Source organism: Berghia stephanieae, chromosome 2, assembly GCF_034508935.2.
Source record: "Berghia stephanieae isolate SIO BIC M18660-M18661 chromosome 2, UCSD_Bste_1.3, whole genome shotgun sequence".
NCBI lineage: Eukaryota > Metazoa > Mollusca > Gastropoda > Nudibranchia > Aeolidiidae > Berghia > Berghia stephanieae.
Window position 1 is genome coordinate 49,905,861 of NC_088361.1, and position 22,522 is coordinate 49,928,382.

General features: G+C 34.6%; 1 protein-coding gene across 1 annotated transcript; it reads right to left on the reverse strand.

The window, feature by feature from the left end:
• Positions 1–510: 510 nt before the first annotated feature.
• On the reverse strand, positions 511–22,521 carry LOC144965091 (formimidoyltransferase-cyclodeaminase-like). The gene is made up of 14 exons (XM_078900013.1): positions 22,305–22,521; positions 20,899–21,082; positions 20,381–20,509; positions 15,830–15,918; positions 15,473–15,652; positions 14,995–15,132; positions 14,273–14,404; positions 13,522–13,583; positions 12,712–12,838; positions 10,965–11,126; positions 10,574–10,617; positions 9,651–9,789; positions 7,360–7,455; positions 511–6,926 (listed from the first exon to the last, which is right to left on the reverse strand). Exons 1-14 carry the CDS (start codon positions 22,356–22,358, stop codon positions 6,840–6,842), a joined length of 1,623 nt encoding a protein of 540 aa, XP_078756139.1. The 5' UTR covers positions 22,359–22,521; the 3' UTR covers positions 511–6,839.
• Position 22,522: the final 1 nt, after the last annotated feature.

Below are 22,522 nucleotides of genomic sequence, written 5' to 3' on the forward strand. Positions count from 1 at the left end.
ATTTACAAGGAAAAAAATATCATCTCCCAAAACAATAACTATGCATTTGACTGTTTCCCTCCCAGCCAGGGCCAGGAAAAAAACCAAGTAATCTCATTCCAAGACAAAGACAGAAAGCATGTTGGAAAACAGATATATGGGGATAGAAGACACAGAATGTACCTCCCTGCCCGCTATGGGAGGTCAGGATCCCCACCCAGCTCAAATGCTTACATTATACATTAAAAATAAATATAATAATACATAACAGAGAGATGATTTACAAGGAAAAAAATATCATCTCCCAAAACAATAACTATGCATTCGACTGTTTCCCTCCCAGCCAGGACTCCGAACAGGGCCAAGTAATCTCATTCTAAGACAAAGACAGAAACATGTTGGAAAATAGATATAAGGGGATAGAAGACACAGTATGTACCTCCCTGCCCAATATGGGAGGTCAGGATCCCCACCCAGTTATTTATTTTTAAAAACAAATTAAAGAAAAACAAAACAAAACAAACGCTAATAACATTTTCCAACAAAACTAATTTTATTTCCCTAGACAGAAAATAAAGTGAAGTAAGTAATCTGTGTAAGTCTCCGAAGCAAATGTTATTATGTCCATTTTTATCACTAGATGGTAAGTGGAAAAAATAAACAGTGATTTTAATCACAACAACGCTGGTCAATAATCATTTATATTTATAGAAATAGAAGTAGTAACAGCACTTAGGATAAACATCTGGAATGTTTTCAGAAAGGAAAGCTAAAAAGTATATATAAATGTTAGTAAGTCGGCTTAACATTCAGCATATTAATGAATCAGCATGGCATAATTTAATACTTCTTGTAATTTTCAAACTGAACAAAGAATTAATTAATTAAAGATTAATTTATTAAATTGCACATAATCATTTTGATTTTAAAAACAAAGCATATGAATCTGTTTACAGCCACTTTGATTTTTAAAAAAAATTAAAAACAAAAATATTTCAAATGATTTTATTACCCCGGATTAGTGAAATTATATTCAAACATGAAACAAGTTTTTTTTTTTTTTACATTACACATTTTTTCCAACTAAGAATGGAAAAAAAAAGAAATATAACATAGCAGCTTAAATAAATCGTTTTAAGTAGTTTTACATTATGTGTATCTCTTTAAGGTCATTTCAGCACCAGGATTTAGAAAGATAATGTTTAACAGTATTAAAGCGTTTGTAATACTATTAGGTGCCATTAAAAATGATAATGGTGATGGGACAGACAATAGATCTCGATTTAACCTGCGCCTACACGCACGCAAGAACACAAGATAAGGGAGATTGTCGCACAGAGAACAGAAATAGATTCAAAGAACAGTCTTTCTGTGTCTCATCTGATGCTAAGTAATCAAAAATTCCCAATCAGACACGGGCAAAGGACTCTGCTATACATTCAGGAGTCTATAAAATAATTACTAATATTATGCAACAGAAAGAGAAGAGAAATATTTTCATGTAGGTGCGACATTAATCTGACTGGCTCCTACTTGGCAAAGGATCCAAACCAGGGCCAAGCCAAAACCAAGTAGTCTCATTGAAGGACAAGAATAGGAAGCTATGTGAAATAAGGATATAAGAGACAGAAAGTGTAGACTTACCCTTCCTATTCCTGAATAAGGTGAGCTCTGACCCAGACATCATAACATTAAATAACTTTTTTTCTAAATTGAAGCTACTGTTTCCATTTTTAGCATAATTTTTTTTTAGTCCCAGCTGTTAGCAATTAAGTTATTTTTTATTCAATGATGTCGGCGAATCACTGGCAGTGTATGCAAGGTGAAAAATAAAAATCCCAAAAATATTGGGTTGGAATACAATTCAGTTTCTACTTCAGCCTTGATTTTGATATCCAATCCAATTCATACTGTAGCAACTACAATGTTGATGATAGACATATTAATATGGTATCGGACTGTGTTTGGTTATGGCTGTGTAACACAATCATTATTATATCCTCCTGTGACAGAAATGTTTCTTAATTGACATTGACAAGTAAATCTAATGTTGAAAATAAGCATTTTTAGGATAAAGTCAATCACAGACAATGACAGTTCAACTCGTGTATAATACTATAAATACTACAAATATATTAATCGATATTTTATTATAAGTAAGTATTATTCGTCCATTTTATGTGTTTTGTAAAAAACAATATTTAAAAGAATAAACAGAGAACTGATAAAAGCAAGAAATTTTACGAGACATGAAATAGACATGGGTGAGAATAACAATAACTTTTTTTTTTTTTAAATCAGTACATTTGAGCAAAAGTAAAAGTATCCAAAAATCACATTAAAAAAAAAAAAAACAGAAGTAATTTTTCAAATATTAGTATTAGATAATATCAGTTAAATTAATCGCCAAAGTCAAACGTCTAAAGCTGTGCTATATTTTCTCTTGAACAATGCATTTTGTCAGGTTTATTTTTGTTGTTGTTTTTAACTAATCTTAACTTGAAAATTTAGGGCAGATTTTAAAAGGCAGTGCATAGCAAATGATGAGACTAGAAATCTGGTGAAAGCATAAACAATTGTGAACACTTAGAAAATAGTATTAAATGAGTTAACATCACAGCAAAAACACATTAATACAAATTGTATACAAAGATTGAGTTATGACTACATTCAACAAAATTTAAGTTGCTCAAACTAAAATCAAGCAATATTTAATACTGTGAGAGGAAGGGGGTAAATATGACGTCATTATAAACACACGGGAGAGTCTAATGACAACTGAAATTTAAAATAGCCTTGCATATCCCAACACTTCAAGGTCATGGATTGAAAAAAAAACAATAAATGGCATCCACGATAAATTTTGATTTATTTTTATAAATTTTACTGTCATTTTAACACTTCTAGCTCGAATTGGTGCAAGGGAAAAACCAGATGAATAGATAATAAAAAAATTTATTGATCTAGAAAAAGTAAGCTCATAGGAACTAGTTCAAACAGGGAAAAACGAGTCGATCCCATGAGCTATATATCTCCTTTTTCGTAATGTTTTTTTTTTTAGAAGTGTAATGGTACTCATTAGACTCTAAGGTCATACCAGTCCTAAGGTCCGAGTTCGTCTTTATGAATTTCAAGTGTTTTTGCTATAATTTAAGACTTCAATGAGTAAAAATGATGTTGAGATGGCTTAGTCAAAATATAAGTACGTACATTTATAATATTTTGAATAGGCCACCCCATCATCATCAAATTAACTGACATTAAAATATCGCAATTGCAGTAAAATTTCTAAAATTGAGAAACTGTTTCTATTAGTGGAACACACGTGACGTAAAGTAATTCATTAACTTATAAGCTCCATCAATTCAGATCCACTTTTTGATTAAAACATAGAATTGAACATAAATAAATAGTTTTAAATTGTATTGCTCTGTTGTTTTGGTTTTTAAAGGGTTTTATAGCGCTTGCAACACATTACAGTCATATCAGCGCCAGTAAAAAGGAAGAAAATGAATAGTAAAAAGTTCTAGAATCACAATTAAAGCACCCAAGAAAAGGTAAGACAAAGGAGAATTGGTTTAAATAGGAAACAGATGTAGATTCCAAGAGCACACTATCAAAGTACTTTGAGATCACCTAAAAGTCCCCACCCGACACAAGCACAGGTCCCTAATAAGAGGAATACACTCAAATGTTTACAAATCATATATATTATGTAAACAAAACATAATACAGTGCATAACAGAGAGATGATTTACAAGGAAAAAAAATATCTCCCAAAACTAACTATGAATTTTACTGTTTCCCTCTCAGCCAGGACACAACCAAGTAATCTCATTCCAAGACAAAGGCAGAAAGCAACTCGGAAAACAGATATAGGGGATAGAAGACACAGCGTGACTCCTGCCCACCATTGGAGGTCAAAAACCCCACCCAGTATATTGCTCTCATAGACAAACCTACAAAGAAGTTGCACATAGATACAGCAGCGAAAATAATTTATATAAATCAATAGTTTTGAGGTAAACAATCAGCAGCTTGGATTAATGTATAAATATAAATATAAAGAAGTAAATGTAATCATAAAACCATTAAATAGAATAAAGTCCTGCCTTAAAATCAGTATCAATGTTTGACGATGTCATAATCAGCCCATATATTTGTGAGAGTGTTTTTGAGGTCATTGACTGTATACTTTAAAAAAAAAAAATATAAAGTTAATAAAATCAGCAGTATAATCCGGAATGCAGTGTGACATCATCGACAGTGAGAGCAAACAGAAATCCTTACCTATGAAAAGATTCCAGGAATTTTCTTCCAAACACGAAATACAAACAAATATAATGAAAACTAAATACTGGAATGCTGTGTTATTAACATCAATATTCCACTATCATGTCAGACAATCAGACAATCTATTTTTAGCTTGTTTATATCATTATAAAAATTATGTAAGAAAGAGATCAATAGTAACATGAATAATTTAAATGTGAGTAAAAAAAAAAAAAATTTTTTTGCGCAGCATTGTTAGATACCGTTGCCCAGGCTTTCCATGAAGGAAGAATCCAAATAATCCATCAAACAAACGGATGACGCCAATAGGAATCACCCTTGTCCAAAGTGAACCAGTTGGGTGTTAATAGTCTTTCCCCGAGGAAAAAACGATGGAGCTTGAAGCAGGGTTTGAATAAGGACCTTTCAGGTCACAATGCAATCCTTAACGATTTGACCAGATTGATACCAGTGAGTCGATTAATGATCAGAAAAGTGAATTAAATATTCAGAGTTATTTTTAGCTTTAAAAAATCAAAGTAAAGACTTTTGATAACAGTACAAAGTATAACAAAAATTGACAAAACACAAAGCATGTTATGAATGCTGGCGAAAAATATAAAAATAAAAGAAAAAAAATGAATTAAGATTTCCGTTCATTCTCAACATAATTCTTTTTGGAAAACATTTTTTTTAAATTAAAAAAAACATTGAATGTGAGTTTCACAAGGTTACCCTGTAGAATGGCAAGGTTGATAAAGCTTATTCCGAACAACAAGAAAAAAAAGTTATAAACTATTAATAATAAAGACAATGTTGTATTTGTAAACCTTAAATATTAGTCAGAGCTAAATTACATATGTAAATGTTATAAACCTACATACCACTAAATAATGGTTGTTTTCGATTAAAGTTGTTGATATTAAAATTTCTATTGGTTGCCATGAGAAAAAATAGGATATAATAAGGATACTTTAAAAATATAAAAACCGATACTTTAATGTAAGGAAGCAAAATCATTTTCCTTACAGCAATACTTTGTTAGAAGTAAAAGGATTAAAAAAAAAAAAGTGAGACACATTTGTGACAAAGTAGAAATCCAGTAATAAAAATAGCCACATTTAAAACACATTATTATCAAAATTAAGAACAAAAGTTGAGCTTGTGAATAGTTCAATAACGGGAATATATGATCTGTTTAAATATTAAATTGTGGCCAAGTGGTTGCTCCAAAGTAAACAAATGGATGACAGTGTGCAAAAAGTATTTGCATAAAAAAGTAAACAATAACATCATTTAAAATAAAAAAGGAAGAAAAATGTTTTTATCCATCCTGTTCAAAACTTTGATAAAAATTTGAATATGGAGGAATAAACCTTGATTCTAGCCAAATTTGAGAAAAAAACAAATTAAAAAAAAACATGGTTGATGCCATGCCAAAAGGTCGTTTTCGAAACTTCGTACTAAAAATAAATACTCCAATTATTATGAAAAACTAAGAAATAAATTAGTTCTCATCAGTTTCTCTGGGTTGCATAGTGAAAAAGAACCTCAAAACTGACAATCCAGCACCAATAGAATATCTAGTAGAAATAATTTCTAAGCGATTCAAAAATGTGTGAACAAAGATGATGCTAGAACATCCGTTTTTGGTTTATTTTTCATTATTAAACCTAAAAAAACTAATGTAAACGATTTTTGTTTTTAGTGGGGGTCCCGATTGCTCAGTTGGTAGAGCAATTGCTTCACGTGCAAAGGGATTGAGATCAATTCCAGATGAAGACAAACATTTTTCTGACCCCCCCCCCCTATATCACTCAGCAGTGATTGGGTAGCTGGGTCTTTTAGATCTGGCAGAAAGTACTTTGCGATAGACTAGCGTCCTATCCAAAGGGTAGCAAGCAATTGCTATTGCCCATTTCATGCTATAGAAACCAGGTAAAACTCCAGCTCCATGGGTCTAATGGCACTGAAGGACTACAAAAACAATTAAATCTAGAAAAACTAATGGAAACGATTTTTGTTTTTAGTTTTTCAAAATAACTTAGTATTAGAGGATTTAAGTGGCAAAAGTTACAAAAACGACCTTTGGAAACAGCTTCAGGTGTACAATTTTATCTGTCTAAATAAATAATGTGAAATTGAATGTGAGCTTCAATTTAATATGGGAAAACAGATAGAATAAATGTTTCGGGTTTCCCCTTTATCAACAAAACAGCATGAATGAAACACTACAGAGGAATGAGATAATGTGGTAGTGGCATTGTTAAGATGAATCATCCTAACAACGCCACTACCACATTATCTCATTTGACTGTAGTGTTTCATTCATCCGGTTTTGTTGATAAAGGGGAAACCTGAAACGTCCATTTTATCTGTTTTCGTAAATCAAATTGAAGCTTACATTCAATTTCATATTGTTATTTATTTCTTCGAGCAGCAACATTTACATCTGTCTAGTCTAACATAGGTAGCAGGCCTGCAACTGCAATATGGGCACATAAGAGAGACAATCATCAACAAATACAATGAGTGACGACGGAATGACCGGAGAATTGGTTTGGGTTTATTTATTATAGATGACCTCATCATGCCTTTCTGCCTTCCAGTATTTGGAGCACCTCGGCTTTCTCCTTCACAGCCATGTCAACAGCTTGTTTGATGTCACTCTGGGCCTTTAGGAAATGACAAGGATAAACAAAAAGGAATTAGAATGAAAACACGGGACACATAGTCTCTTTATGTTAATTTTGTATTTTAAATTCCTAATTTTGTGACATTGATGTTTTAAATAATGATTTATTTACATTATATTTTTCTTTTAAAAAAATCTAAATTGTGGCATCGTAGCGCAAGACATATTCATAATAATTTTGTTAATTATAAAATTCCATAATATTAAAACAAACAGTTGATGTTACAATAATTTTGCTTTTCTCATTATGAAATGAATTCATCAAGACTGTCCATATTTAAAGGGTTGTATTAATGTTTTTACTGTTTTCATTATTGGCTGACGAAGTGTTTTGAGCCCAAAACATTCCATGTTTGGTATTTGTTCTTTTTTTTTTTTTTAAGTTGCCATATTCATTTTTGTACAACACATACTTTTTTCGAGAAGTCACTTTCCTCCATTGTCTCCAGATTGGTTAAAACGTTGTAGTATGCACCCCAAACACCAGTCTCCAGGATGTGGGCCCCAGTCTGAAAGTGACAGTTATCATAAAAGGAATAACCGTGAATAAGTTTGTTTGTTTTGTTTTTGTTTTTAAAAGTTATATGGCGTTTGCAACACAATAAGGCAATATCAGCACCAGTAAAAAGGAAGAAAATGGGTTATTAAAAATTTATAGAATTACCATTAAAGCACCCAAGAAAAGGTAAGGGGAATTGGTTCAAATAGGAAACAGATGTAGATTCCAAGAGCACAGTTTGAGATCACCTAAAAGTCTCATCCTGACACAAGCACACGTCCCCACTAAGAGGAACACACTCAAATGTTTACATATCATATATAAAACGTAGCAATGACTATCCCGCACAAATCTTTGGGCCTCTTTTTCGCTCACGAAGTGCCCGAATTTGCGTCAAAATATGGGACGAAGCCGCTTTGTATATGTTATTTTAAAAAATTAATTACGACGCTGTTTATCGATGAATATGACTGAAAGTTGGCACACAGTTAGAAAAAAGGTCATTTTAGATTATGTCAAGCGACAAAACTCGCGCGATTACCAGAAGACCATTAAAAATAGATTTTTATTCTTTGGAGTAAAATATTTCTAAAACTACCGGGGTGGAGGTTTTGTCGCTGACAAGGTAATACATGAACATTTCTTCTTTTTGGTTGTAAAATTTCATATGAATATGACGAGTACTTTTCCCGTATTTTACAAAACACCATCCTAATTTGCTCTTCAAGTTTCAATCTTTTAATCTATCTATTACGAAAGATACAACCAAAGGTCGAAAAAAAATGCCGAAAAAGCGTCCCATATTTTCGCGTTTTTTTCCTCTTTGCGGGTCATCCAAATAAATGACACCTTTGAAACTGCATAACTTGTTTATTTATGAATGGATTTTCAAAATTCAAAAACATTTTTACTCAGTGGAGATAGGGCTTTGATTTTAGACAAAATTTTTCCTCAAAAAGAGAAAAAAACATTTTTCATAGTCCTTGCTATAAAACGTAAACAAAGCATAATACAGTGCATAATAGAGAGACAAAAAAATCTCACAAAACTCTCACTATACATTTGACTGTTTCCCTCCCAGCTTGGGTATCCGGCCAGGGCCAGGACAAAACCAAGTAATCTCATCCTAAGACAAAGACAGAAAGCATGTTGGAAAACAGATATAGGGGGATAAAAGACACAGTAAGTGCCTCCCTGCCCACTTTGGGAAGTCAGGAACCCCACCTAGAACCTTGAATAAGTAAATATTGGCAATGTCATTTTTCCAGTCATTCTGTCCATGCCAAGGATACAGGATAAAATTTGTACCCGTCAAACCACAACAAAAACAAAGGATATCCTGCATTTTAAACTAGTTTTAATAAAGTTACTTGAAAGCTGTTTTAATACTTTATTACAACCTTATGAGTAATGATAGAGGCATAGTTCGGTGCCAAAATGGGGCCATAATGAACATTTACACATCCACACCGGATTAATGAGGTAAAACTGGATGGGAAAAGTGTTGACATTGAAACAAGAAGATACACAATAATATAATTACGTGGCTTGCCTGTTTATGGCATATTATTGTATTTTAAAAAATTCTTGAAATAACCAAATAATTTCTGATTTTATTTCAAAGAAATTTTTGTTGACTGGTACTATTAATTGGGAGGTGTAATAAAATAATTTTTGACCTAAGGTTGATTTTCAGCACTTGTCCTAATAGCATTCCCAGGTCGTACTTTGTCAGGACCCCTGTGCCAAAAACCAGCACAAGTTTTAATAACATTATACCGCGTTTATTTAAAGATAATTCATTTTTTTTTAACATTGAAAGGTTTAACATGAAACACTGCAAATGGTTGCTGAATGAAACTTGGTTTGTACTTTTAAAAAAAAGTGAGAAAAAGTGAACAAATGAGTTTTAAAGAATAATGTGATAACTCATTTGCAAGAACTTACTAATACAGGCCACTTATCTAATTTTAAAAAAAAAAAGAAAAAGAAAAAGGAGACCAAAAAACAAAACAAACTCATATAAAAAATAAAATAAAAACAAAACAAAACCTAATTTTTTTTTTTTAATGCAAATTACAAATTTTAAAAAAACAAAGCAAAACAAAAAAGCAGCATCTCAAAATAACAACTATTTTTCCATCAGATGTATCAATGAACCAATGATACTCATTGAAAAATTTAGTGTTATGTAAAGTTTATTACCTGAAGGTCAGACTTGCAGTTGATGTTGCCAATCGCAGCCAATTCTTTTAGATGTGGCCACAGGGTGTTGGCAATTGAGGCAACTTTTAAAGGGACCTCGACAGCGAGGACGGTGCTTTCCTTTAGAGCTTTTTCCCTCCTATAAGGAACAGGAAGAAAACATATAGTTTTAAATGAGTATATTCATTTGCTTGAGTGTCAACCTCTTGAAAACCTCAGATGTACATTCCTCCTACCAAATCCAAGCATCAAATGCACATTCACAACTACAAAAGACATCAAACGATTACGTCATGGCATAAGACCAAAGGGCTAGGGCCCAACTTGTTGCTTGTTTGGATAATTAAATAAGTAGCCTATATTTTATCAAATCTATCAAAGTCCGCTGAAACTCATAAAATTAAAAAACAATTTTCTCTGGCCTACTGCAGTGAATCAAAATAATCAAATCGACAACATAGGATGAAAAATTTTCACTGTGCTTCTTTTACTTTTCATACAGCAACCATAGTTTACACAATTAGCTGTAAATCATGTATTTGTTATACAGATTTGAAAAAGTCCTATCTTATAATCCAGCACACATACTGTTTTGTTCTTGTAAGCCAATAGGTAACGAACTATTCCTGACTTTGCTAATTCTATTATCTATTTCTATATCGTTTGCATATAATTTGTTATTCAAAGTTTATTTTTCCCCCACCATGAGATACTTCTGTCATCACTACTATTTGACCGATAGTCAAATCTGTGTACTCTGACCATCACAATGGATGGGCAAACGTTCAATTGTAAATTAACGTTTTCCAGTAAGATTTCAATATTGAAATACACGACCTCACTATTAAGCTAAATACTACCATTATAACTATATACAATAATAAAAATGAACAATCATTTTATAATATGCACAATTGACTCACAATTTTTTCTCTTCCTCTGTGCCTTTAGGAAGTTTTGTTGCCACCTGGAATAAATTACAAAAACAAACAAAAAATGTTTTTTCACATAAACATTTAAGTCAAAGAAACAAATAATAAAATTAATAAATTAATATAAAAATAAACATAACCAAAAAGGGAAGAAAGAAGAGCATGATAAGTGAGATAATAGAAGATAGTATAAATGAATAAATGGAAGAATGACTTTTATACAATTTGTTAAGACAGCTCTGTACATCACAGATTCATAGGGGGGTCTAAATGAATAAGATTTACATTTACATTACAGTTTTATTAAGACCTGATAGGAGGAAAAGATGTAAAAAAAAAAACCCCCACAAACAATGATTTGATTTCCGTCGACATAACATACCATAATTTCTGTGAAGGCAAGGGCGTCGGCATCAATGTAGGGTACAAGGTCTTTCATAGCCTTATACAGAGGGGGGATAAGTTTTCTCATCTGACTGTCTAGGTGAGCAAACTTCTTGTTGCCATACGACAGAAAACCTACCATGGACCCTAAAGCAGCACCCTGTGGAGATGTGGAGAATAGAAAGTGGAGAAATGAATAAAGTTGAATACATTTGGATGATAAGTCTGTAAGGGGGAGGAGGTAGGGCAAGACGAGCAGAGCCAATTACCTTCTATTAGACAATTTAAATCATTTCATTTCCTATTTTTATTTTTTAAAATTGATCATTTATATAGAGCAATATCCAAGATATATGTTCAAAGTGCTTTACAAGGGATCCCTAGCCAACAGCAACATTTAATATGTAGGACAAAACATGACCACTGTTAGGCAATATTAAATTTTTTTCCCCCGACAGACAACGCTGTTAACAGCCAGGTACTTCTAATTTTTTTTACATCTAAGTACAGTGAGAGAATGTTAGTAGAGAGCCATTTCCAAGAACTCAACTATGCACATCTCAGAGCGGGACCCGAACCCAGGACCTTGCAATCTGAAGGTGAGTGTCACATCACTGGATCAAATATCTGCACAAGGTGTCATTCACTGGTTTTTGTACTCATTCCTTAAACAAAGAGATTGAAATCACTCCTATTTTTTAAAGCATATGTGCAGCTATGAGGTCAAGTGGTATGACACTCACTTTCGGATCGGAAGGTCCTGGATTCGAGCCTTGCTCGGTGCATAGTTGAGTCCTTGGAGAAGGATCTTTACTCACATTCTCTCACTGTACTCGGTGTAAAAAGAGTACATGGCCGTTAACAGCATTGTCTCTGTCGGAAAAAAAAATTGTAATATCGCCTAAAAGCCTTCATGTCCCGTCCTACATGTTAAATGTTGCTGTTGGCTAGGGACCCCTTGTAAAGCGCCTTGAGCATGTATTGTGATATTGTGCTATATAGAAGCTCAATAAATTTTGATCGCGAGAGCATTAAGACAGCAATGTGGCATGAGATTCATATCCAAGCCCCAGTTGCATGCATCAGTCACTTTTCTCTTGAAAATAAAAGTAACATAATATAATGTCAGGTTACAGTAAAATCAAAGCCTGCCTTTCAGGGGTTAAGGATAAAAATTACTGGGGTTTTGTTTTTGTTTTTTGAAGGCTTTACAGCACTCGTGATAATATTAGGTCATTTGAGCCCCAGTAAAAAGGAAGATCATAGAGAAAAAGTTGAAGATCTAAACTTAAAAGCACCAAAGACAAAGCAAGACAAAGGGGACTGGTTCAAATAGGGAACAGAAGATTCCACGACTGTCCTTCCAGAAACATAGAGGGTTGATCGCCTGGATGTTTGTTACACAAAATATGTCCACCAATCCTTTTAAACCTATTTTTCTTTTGTTTGCCTTTGAGTTTGTATCCCCCCCCCCCCCCCCCCACTTCTATATGCTGCTGACGTTCAAAATGAAGCTGTTGCAAAGACAACTTCATCAGTTGATGGCAGAAAAAAATTAGAATATGATAACCGTGATCAGATAACTTTGCTGATAACCGTGATCAGATAACTTTGCTGTCTTAATTTTGTCATTTCTAATTATTATTTTTCAGATCATGACATTCTATGGAATTGCAAACACCATCATCACCATAAAAGCTTTTGACACAATCATGTCCTATTCCACCAATACAATAGACTTTTACCACTGAAGACGCCAGAGCAGCAACTGATCCACCACCAGGAGATGGAGACCTTGACCCCAAGGTGAGAATAAAGTCCTTGAGATCCATACTGGCCAAAGCGCCATCTGTATCAGTCTGGGTCATGTACCTGGTGACAAAATATACAAATAGTAGAGCTCATAATTTGTCCTAAGCCCATGTTCTGTATAACACAACAAAATTAAATTGAATAGAACAACAAAACGATCACTGTATCATCATTTCGAACAATAAACCTTCTCTAAACAAGTAAGTAGCAAATAAACAACAAGCACACACATGAAACATCAAAGCAATCAAATATGATGACTAAAACCAAAAATGTCTGGGATATATGGTTACTCTCTTAGAACATAAACTATATATTCATACATATATAGATACGTAAGTAAGGAGGTAAGAATGTGGGTAAGTAAAAAGGAATATCAGTAGGCGTGTTTAAAACCACTTATTTAAAAAAGTATACGAACAAGGAAGTGTTGGAGAAGGTGAGAAAAGGAAGAATAATGATCGATACCATCAGAAAGAGGCAGTTATGGTTTCTGGGACATGTGTGGAGAAGAGACAGAATAGAAAAGTTGGTAACATCTGGGATGATCGAAGGAAAGAGAGCTAGAAGAAGACAAAGAAAGACTTATTTAAATAACCTAAGAACAGCCAAATGTGATTTTAAAAGCAACACAGATTTCATGCACACCGCAGAGGATCGTGATTCATGGAGACAGCTGACTGGCAACGTGCTCAAGAGCACAAGCCACGATGGATGATGATGATTTTAAAAAGTATACTTACTCAATGATTCTATCCTTAGGAGTAAATGCGCCTAGAGAATTCAGGCCAAGTCTGTTGATGACCTACAGAAAATATGGACAAATTATATAATAAAGAAAGAAAAAAAAAAATCATCTAGAATGTTGAACTAGAATGTCTGAAAATATCATTCACAAGATTATCAATACATGTCTCAGTCAACATGTTACCAATAGTTATTAAAAACCCCAAAAGCGAGCATGAGCTGTCGATTTTTATACTCATTTCAAGAGAGTCCCAATAGCTAAGTTGGTAGAGTACTAGCTTCACATGCAAAGGGACTGAGATCAGTCCCGGGTGAAGTCGAGATTGTTTTCTGATGCCCCCCCCCCCCCCTCCACCCAGCATTGATTGGGAGGCTGGGTCTGTTAGATTTTGTGGAAAATACTTTGCAATAGACTAATGACCTGTCCAAAGGGTAGCAAGCCATTGCTATTGTCCGTTTCAAGATATAGAAACTGGGATGAACTCTGACTCCATGGGCCTCATGGCCCTGACAGACTACAGAAATTGAAAATTCATTTATTTTCCAAAATCTGCTTGACAAGACAAAGGGCTAAACCTGAAATATCTTGAATTGTTTCCATTGAAAAGCAATCAGAGTTCAATTTTACAAAATCAAACAAAAATGATTGAAACAATTAAATCAATGTCTAATCCTTTTAAAAATAGAAAAGTATTTGTTTTAAAAAATTAGTAAGCAGTTTCCAAACCCAAATTTCATATGACTCACAAGTCGTAGTTTCTGATCTTCCTCCAGTATAAAGAGATTCTCCTTCTGCATGTAATACTCTGCTGTATCCATCAGGGACTCTAATGGCACAAGACCCACAATTTGTGAACCAACTACAGCTATGTTCATTTCCTGTAAAAGCATATGAAAAAAAACGTCCAAAATAATGATAAAGTCTGTATCACACTGACATACATCAAACTATGAATCTTGTTTTAAACAATATGAATTTTTCTCTTTACCAATAAATATATATATTTTTTTCTGATTATAAAGAGTCACATGTATATAATGAATATGAAATAAAACACAGATAATCATTATATATATATATATATAAATAAATAAATAAAGAGTTAACATACACATCAATTTACACTAAAAAAGAGAAAAGATTATTAAAGAACTAACAAATATTGATAAGACCTTTGCAATCAGACAATATAAAATTAATGGAACTGAACTATTTACACTATTTATAATGATTTTTGATTAGATGCAGAGGAAAATAGTGAAGGACTTGAGACCCATGCATCATCGGACAAGACCAAACAAAGGGCTAGAACTCTACTGGTTGTGGGTTCTGATGAATTAAAAAAAAAATTATAATCAAAACAAGTTGAATTCCCAAACACAACAAATGATATAAAAATGAAGAAGAACTGTTAAGGCATCCCAGGATGGGGGATGGGAATCAAACAGAGAAGTCTATTAGCACAAACCTCTGCGTCTTTTAGGCAAGACTCGTAGACATGATGGAGACCCGTTACAGAGAAATCTGTCAGGTTGATGGAGACCTGAGCCATGTTGGCTTCCTCTAGGTACCAACCAATGGCTTGACATTTCTTGAATCTGCCTGGCTGATGAATGACATGTTGAATTTGAATACAAGCCAATATATGTATATCAATCCAAAGGAAAATATATAAATGAGCAATGAATTTGAATTTAATAATCAAAATAAAATGAACTCTTTTTGGTTTTACTTTTTAAATGAACGAACATACAAAAATATATTCATATTTTATTTGCATCAAAAAAAAAAAATCCTTGTTTTAATATTCATGAACAATTCAGTTAAAAATAAAAACAACATACAATAATTGATTTTCTGCAAGAATAAAAAATTAGGGTAAATAATAAAGTTGCTTACTCTAAAGAATAGACTCTTATATGAAAAAATGGAAAGAAGATTCTTACCTCATCAGCCCCTCTTCCATTTTCACGAATATTGAGGGCAATTCTGTGTGCTTGCTCTTTTGTGGACAGCATATTGATGTTGTATGCAATTAAAAACTTTCTGGCACCGACTGCTGTGGCCCCCCATGATGGACTGAATTCAGGGAGGCCGAAATCTGGTTTCCAAAATGGATTCTTCATCTAGAATAGAAAATAAAAGAAGATACACATTCTCATCAACCCCTTGCTTATTATTCAAAATATTAAAAAAAAAAAAGAATTTCAAAAATAGTAAAATAAATATTAAAACAAACCCCTAAACATTAACCCTTGATAATAATAGAGTAACGAGTCAAAGATGACATGGGAACAACTCACCTTATCTGCTAAAGCCTCATATTCTCCCTCTCTGATTTGAGGCAAGGATTTTCTGCCTTCAGTTGTGGATGCTTCCCCGTACAAGTAAGCTGTCGGAATAAAATTCAGGTAAGTATAGAGAACAATAGAGCTGCAACATTGATATCACATGATTATTTCCTTCATCCTCACCTTTTGAAGACCCCAAATTGATTTGACAGGGTCATCTTGACATTCCTCTTGTTCATCTAAGGCAATGTATAACCAGAATACCAAATGATGATTCCAGCATTACTAAGCATTAACGAATCAGAATATTCTTTGCCATTTAGCCCATCTGGTCCACCTGACTATTTAATTCCTGGCAGGGACAAAGTCTCTTAAACACCCTTTAATTCTCATTGTGCTACTTGAAAAGAAAAAGGGGGAGTATATTTTATTATATGTATGGATGGATTATGAAGGTTTCAATTGACTAATAAATTTTGGACTAGATGTATAAATGTTGAGCAAGGTTTCTCTGCATTTTATTCAATCACAATGACTATCAACAATCAAGATGCATTTGAAACACTTCATCATTCCGACTGAGGAAGCTGCTACAACACTTTGGGTAATGGCTTGTTGACATATATATCAATGCATGTGATCCTTGTCACATGTGTAGTGAAACAATGAAACTGATAAAAAAAAGACACAAGACTGGATCTGATTAGCGCAGTGTGCTATGTTGCCTGAAGAAAGGTTGCCAAACTACAAGATCTGCACATCAAGGCAACAAGTTTATTTTTTTCATTCTGAGGATACAGATGGAAGAGCCAACTTCAAATTATCACTGTCTGACATTTTGGAGCTGTTTTTATTCATATTGGATATGCCTATCCAACAAGTGGTAGAGTACACTGTACAGAGTCGCCAAGCCGTTCAACAAGTGACGAGAAGTATGCTCTAGTGTCCTGGAGAAAAGTAAGGATGGTTGGCATTGCAGCAGCACCCATCCAGATCGACGAGGCAAGTTTTGGAGGATGGAGGAAATACAACATATGTTGATGGATAAGTTCTTGCTGGCGATGAAGATGATGATGCAGCTGTTGACAACCAACAAAACCATGGCGGACAAATCAACGGCTAGTAGGTGTTTGGACTGATTGCAGGATGTGACTGTCAGTACACCTGGGTCTGCTACGAGAACAGATAACATGAGGTAGGTCTGCCATGAGAACAGATAACATGAGGTAGGTCTGCTACGAGAATGGCACCCCAAAGTTTATACTGTGGAACCTCCCGATAACGACATGCCACGGGACCGAGTTTTTATGTCGTTATCCGGAGGTGTAGTTATTTAGAGGTTTCCAAGATGGCAGACAAAGTGGGCGTGGTAAGGCCTGCGGGACCAGTTTTTAATTACATTGACAAAAACAAAACATTGTAGTGTATTTCTCTTAGAGGGTTCTTGTGCGTGTGTCTGGATGAGACTTTTAGGTGATCTGAACTGAGTACACTGATAGTGTGCTACTGGAATCTACATCTGTTCCCTATTTAAACCATTCCCCTTTGTCTTACTTTTTCTTATGTCATTTCAATTGTAAATCTAGAATGTTTTTTACTATCCAATTTTCTTCCTTTTTACTGGCGCTGATATGACATAGATGTGTCACAAGCGCTGTAAAACCCTTTAAAACAAACAAAAACAGGTAATTCGGACTCTGCGAGTTAGATAAAATTCCTCCTCCCACAAAAACACTACTACTACTACTACTAGTATTGCTGCTACTACTACTACTCCTACTTATTATTATTATTATTATTATTATTATTATTATTATTATTACTACTACTTCTATCACCACATAATATCACATTTTCCAAGATTTTGTGTTTACTTGCTTACACTTACATTTATACCTTGGTTTTTATTAATGCATATCAGCCAAGATTCGTCAAAAAAAGGCTGCGTTCCCATTGGTTTCAAAAGCTGCGTTCTCATTGGTTCAAGCAGGAATCGTTTTTATAAACTCATACTCGGTATTTTTAGTATCAGATATCTACGAAAACTGCTGAAAATCGCCAAAATGATGTCGTTATTCTGAACACGGCGTCTAAACTGCACTATAAATCTGACCGTTTAGTTTCCCGCTGTTCCGAGCGCCGACGTAACCTCACCCGACAGGTAACCGGGGTCAACAGCGGTCAGCTGATATCAATTCCCAGAACGTAGATTTGACGTGCATTGGGTGATACCAATGGATGATTTCCGTACCAATTAACCTCACGATCTTCGTGACGATGCAATTCCACCCAAAATGCAAAGAATTCTCGCAGACCTCCTCTTTCCATCGGTCCAATTTTTATGTCAATATCTCCAGTACTTATTCCACAAGCCGTGATTCAAATTCACCTATTTTTCTATAGCATTTAAATAAAATTACTTGTAATTACCTCAGGATTCTAAAAAAACGTTGCTATAAACTTCAAATTTTTTTTGGTGTGATTCACAAGGCACAAGTTTTACTACGAAATGAGGTAAGTTTCATTTACTCTTCAGTTTTCATTATTTTGTAATGATTATTTTTCCGCCGTAGGTCAGGTAATAATGATATTACCTCTTTAGCCTTGTTCTTGAAACGTAATATTTCGCTGCGGTTTTATTGTTAAATATATTTTTATTTTTTATTTTTTTTCAATGATAAGTTAATTTGATTTTTAAATTGCATTATTTGAATTATCTTGCTAATGTTTAATTTTAAATGACATTGTGTGTTGGGCCTCAACTTAGCTCAACAGCTTGTTAGAATTTTCCTGCCCCCCCCCCCCCCCCCTTTCTTTCACCAAATTGGGTGAAATATTTGGTTTTTCTTTTTCCAAATTTTATGTACGCTGTTATGTATGCATGGATATGAGAGTAATACAGAGTGTTTTAAAACTCATTTTATTCATTAATTCACTATATCATTGCTTACATCGCTCAGTCAATTTTGAATTTTCTCTTACAGCATGGACCACACAATTGCAAGTCACAACCAAGCAGTGAATTCATTATGTAGGACATGTGGTATGATTTGTTTAACACAGAAATAGAAACGTGCCCGCAAGAAACCATTTAAATGTTCAAATTATTCTAATGACATTCTTTTAGTCTCTGGGACTGACACGGCATTGGACAAGCAAGGAGCACACTCATAATTTATGTGTAAAAAGTACACATTATAAAGCACATTGAACACACGACTCATTAGCTTCTTTGTATTTTCTCATTGCCAAGACGCTAATAATAAATAAATCAACCTTGAAACGGGTTGCACTTGCATGTTTGATATCGACAGAGTAGAATATAACAACAAACTCCAAAACGCAGGAGAGACTTTCAAATCTCATGCACGAGCCACTGACCCTCAGGGATGGTCCTATTGCCTCTGAATTGGACAGAATACCGCATTACACAACAGGCGTACCACAGCAGATCATTCATTGGCAACCACTGCCACAAATACTTACAAGAAAAAGTCTACACTTACAATTATCCAACAAACAAAGAACTGCACCCACGACCCACTCATCATTGACGACGCATGCAGTATTGGATTAATTTTCGACAATATAAACAAGGCCTATAGTCATGTGCACAACTTTATTTCACACACAAAATCAATCAAAGCAGACACAATCCAATATATTCAAAGTGCAATAAAACATTACACGGATACATACAGAAAATATTTTCCAAACAAAATAATCCCAAAACAACACCTCCTTGAGTACCACTGCATACCACACATCACCAATATAAGTTTAGACTTAGACTTCTTGGAGAACAAGGCACAGAGACCTGTCACCAAACAACAGCAAAATTGGAAAAAAAGAGCACCCGGCATTATCAATGATATGAATAAAATGTGATTTGTCATCAACGCAATGCAGTTAAAGACCAGCCCCAAACTACACTGACGAGTTTAAATGCTCGTAGCGGATATACTTTTGTTGAGGAAAAATACGTTTTTTGTGAGGAGAAGTATTTACATCTTGTCTTTATAATACATAAAATTCAGACAAATCCATAGCAACGTTTTTTTTTCTCTCATTTTTGAAATGTTGCACCCGCTATATTTTTTGTGTAATTTGTTACCGTCCATTGATAACTTATATTGAGAAATCTAGTAATACTATGAAAAAATAAAAAACACACAGTAAAAGTAGAAAATATAAACTTTTATACCAAGTAGTGATATTTCAACTCATTCAATATGGGTGTCTAACAGACAATAAAACAAAACGTTAAATTGAGTGAAACGGCAATCCCCGTTAGGTAAATTCCTCTCGGTGATTGACCGCTCACCGTGACCGGGTCAGCAGGTGTCAGGAACGGGATACCGTCTCAACTAAACTGTTGTCGTTGTGTACGCTGTGTGAAGTTTTATCAAAAAGTGTGTCATTATTTGGAGGTTATTTTTACTGATCTTAAATAGAACAAAAATCGGGACCACGGGCCAACGTCCTTATCAGGAGGTTGTCGCTATTCGGAGGTGTCGTAATCGGGAGGTTCCACTGTAATTGTACGATACACATTTCACTTACCTGGTACACCAAGCTCCAGAGCTAACCTCTCCCCAAACTCCTTGGCACAATTGACACAATCTTCCATGGTGACATCCTGGACTGGAATAAAAGGACACACATCCATTGCACCCATTCTGGGATGTTCCCCTGATTTCAGGAAAGAATGAAATATATTAGTATCTTAATACAAATACAGCTTGACCCAATCATAATTTGATGCAAAACGGCAAATTACAGATGAAATTTATTTGAGGAATTATTTTTTTTAATGATATAAAATAAACTAAGATATATTAAAGTCTTTAATTCAAATAGTAATTTCCATAGATAGAAGGAAAATAATCTTCCATTTGACTTCAAATATATTTTCCCAATTACACAAATTATATAGTGTGAATCTAAATAGAGAGTTGTTGATAATGAATATTTGCTGTAGTAAGTGAAGGGAGTATCTTGGAATCAAATAAACATAGCTATAAAGTATGAGAGTAAGAGATACGATTCTTTTGAATCACGGTTCATGGTTCTAATTTTACCTTGGTGACCACGCATATCAATAAGCTGGTAAGCAGCTCTGGCTGAATTAAGGGCGCCCTCCACCACAGTGTCTGGAGATCCAACAAACGTGTATACAGTTCTGTTAGTTGAGGAACCAGGATCAACATCCAGAAGACTGCATCCTGGTGTCTGAGCAATGGCTGAGGCAATTGCCTCTATCACCTGTAATTCAGATACAGTAAAATAAAATTGATTGAAAGTTTGAGATATATTCAGAAATGTAATGGGAAAAGGCTATTCGGACCCGAGACTGAATTGCTTCCCGTGGCAATTCGGACCCAAGTCTAAATTGCCTCCCATGGCAATTTGGACCCCGAGTCTAAACTAAATAGAACTCCGTGGCTAACCAGGGTCGATCACCGCTTTTGAAGGTATAGTCATCTTCGGGAATTCTAAAACGCGACTTGCTCGCGCACTCGCCCTCCTATCGACTGACAACTGAGAACGAGCAGCTTCCCCCAACCCTACCACGCTTCACTTTTGACCCAGCTTCGACTTCCGACACTTCCTGTGATTGCGCAAGCGCATTGTGACAGGAGTCTGAATTGCCACAGGAAGCAATTCAGACTCGGGTCCGAATTGCCACTTCAAATGTAATGTATTCATGCAAATTGATGATAAAAGGGTTCCTGTCCCATTTCTAAAACATACATTATGCTGAAGGCAAGTGGCAAAGCTGATGAATATGTTGATGGTGGTGATAATGATGATATTCAATGGCAATTATTAGAAGGAGAAGAATGACATTGGTGACACGATAATGTTGAGATATATGTGAATCCAGACAGCTCCTACCAGTTGTTCGTCTTTTCAATTGTTAGGTATCTACAAATTTAATGTTTATGATTAATATTGACAATGATAAATGTTCAGCCGAAAGAAGAAAAAAAATGAATGAGAATAAAACGTCCATATGATGTGTTGTTTGAAACGTATGCTAAACAAAAGGTAAAATCGTTCATCCAGTCAGACAAGAGGGTGAGTGTGAGACTGTTCCAGTTAGCAGATGCGAGTCGTGAGTGAGCACCCGTTTAATTATTTAAGAAGGACAAGAGTCAAGAGTCTGAGCTTTTATATAGAGCAATATTCAGTAAACGAGCTCAAAGCATTTTTACAGGTGCCCTACCCACAGCAACACTTAACATGTAGATAGAACGAAACATAACGCCTATTAGGCGATATTACATTTTTTTCCGACAGACAACGCTGTTGACAGCCAGGTACTCATTTTACATCTGAGTACGGTGAGACAATGTGAGTGAAGAGTCTTTTCCAAGGACTCAACTATGCGCCGAGCTAGGCTCGAACCGAGGACCTTCCGATACGAAAGCGAGTGTCATACCACAACAGTACAGTGCTTTGACTTTGAAAGTCTCGTTCTCACCTCTTTATTCCGGCCCTCCGAAAAGTTTGGAACGCATTCGATGATGCGAGGCATGGTTGCTTATACTCAGAGGAGTTGCAGTTTATTTTATGAAATAAAATTTGTGTAAATATGCTCCTAGTAAAGTAACTGGAACAGACTATTGGGTCTATTGTGCAGCCGGGAGATGAGAGGTTAGGATTGGAACTCGTCAGCTGTGGTGACTCCCACTAAAAGTG

Coding starts and splice junctions, on each gene's coding strand:
- LOC144965091 (XM_078900013.1), bottom strand. CDS start 22,358: ATGCCTCGCATCATCGAATGCGTTCCAAACTTTTCGGAGGGCCGGAAT. Junction 15,919..20,380: donor TCTGGAGCTTGGTGTACCAG/GTAAGTGAAATG, acceptor TTATTCCGACAG/CTTACTTGTACGGGGAAGCA. Junction 9,790..10,573: donor ACAGAGGAAGAGAAAAAATT/GTGAGTCAATTG, acceptor TGTTCCTTATAG/GAGGGAAAAAGCTCTAAAGG.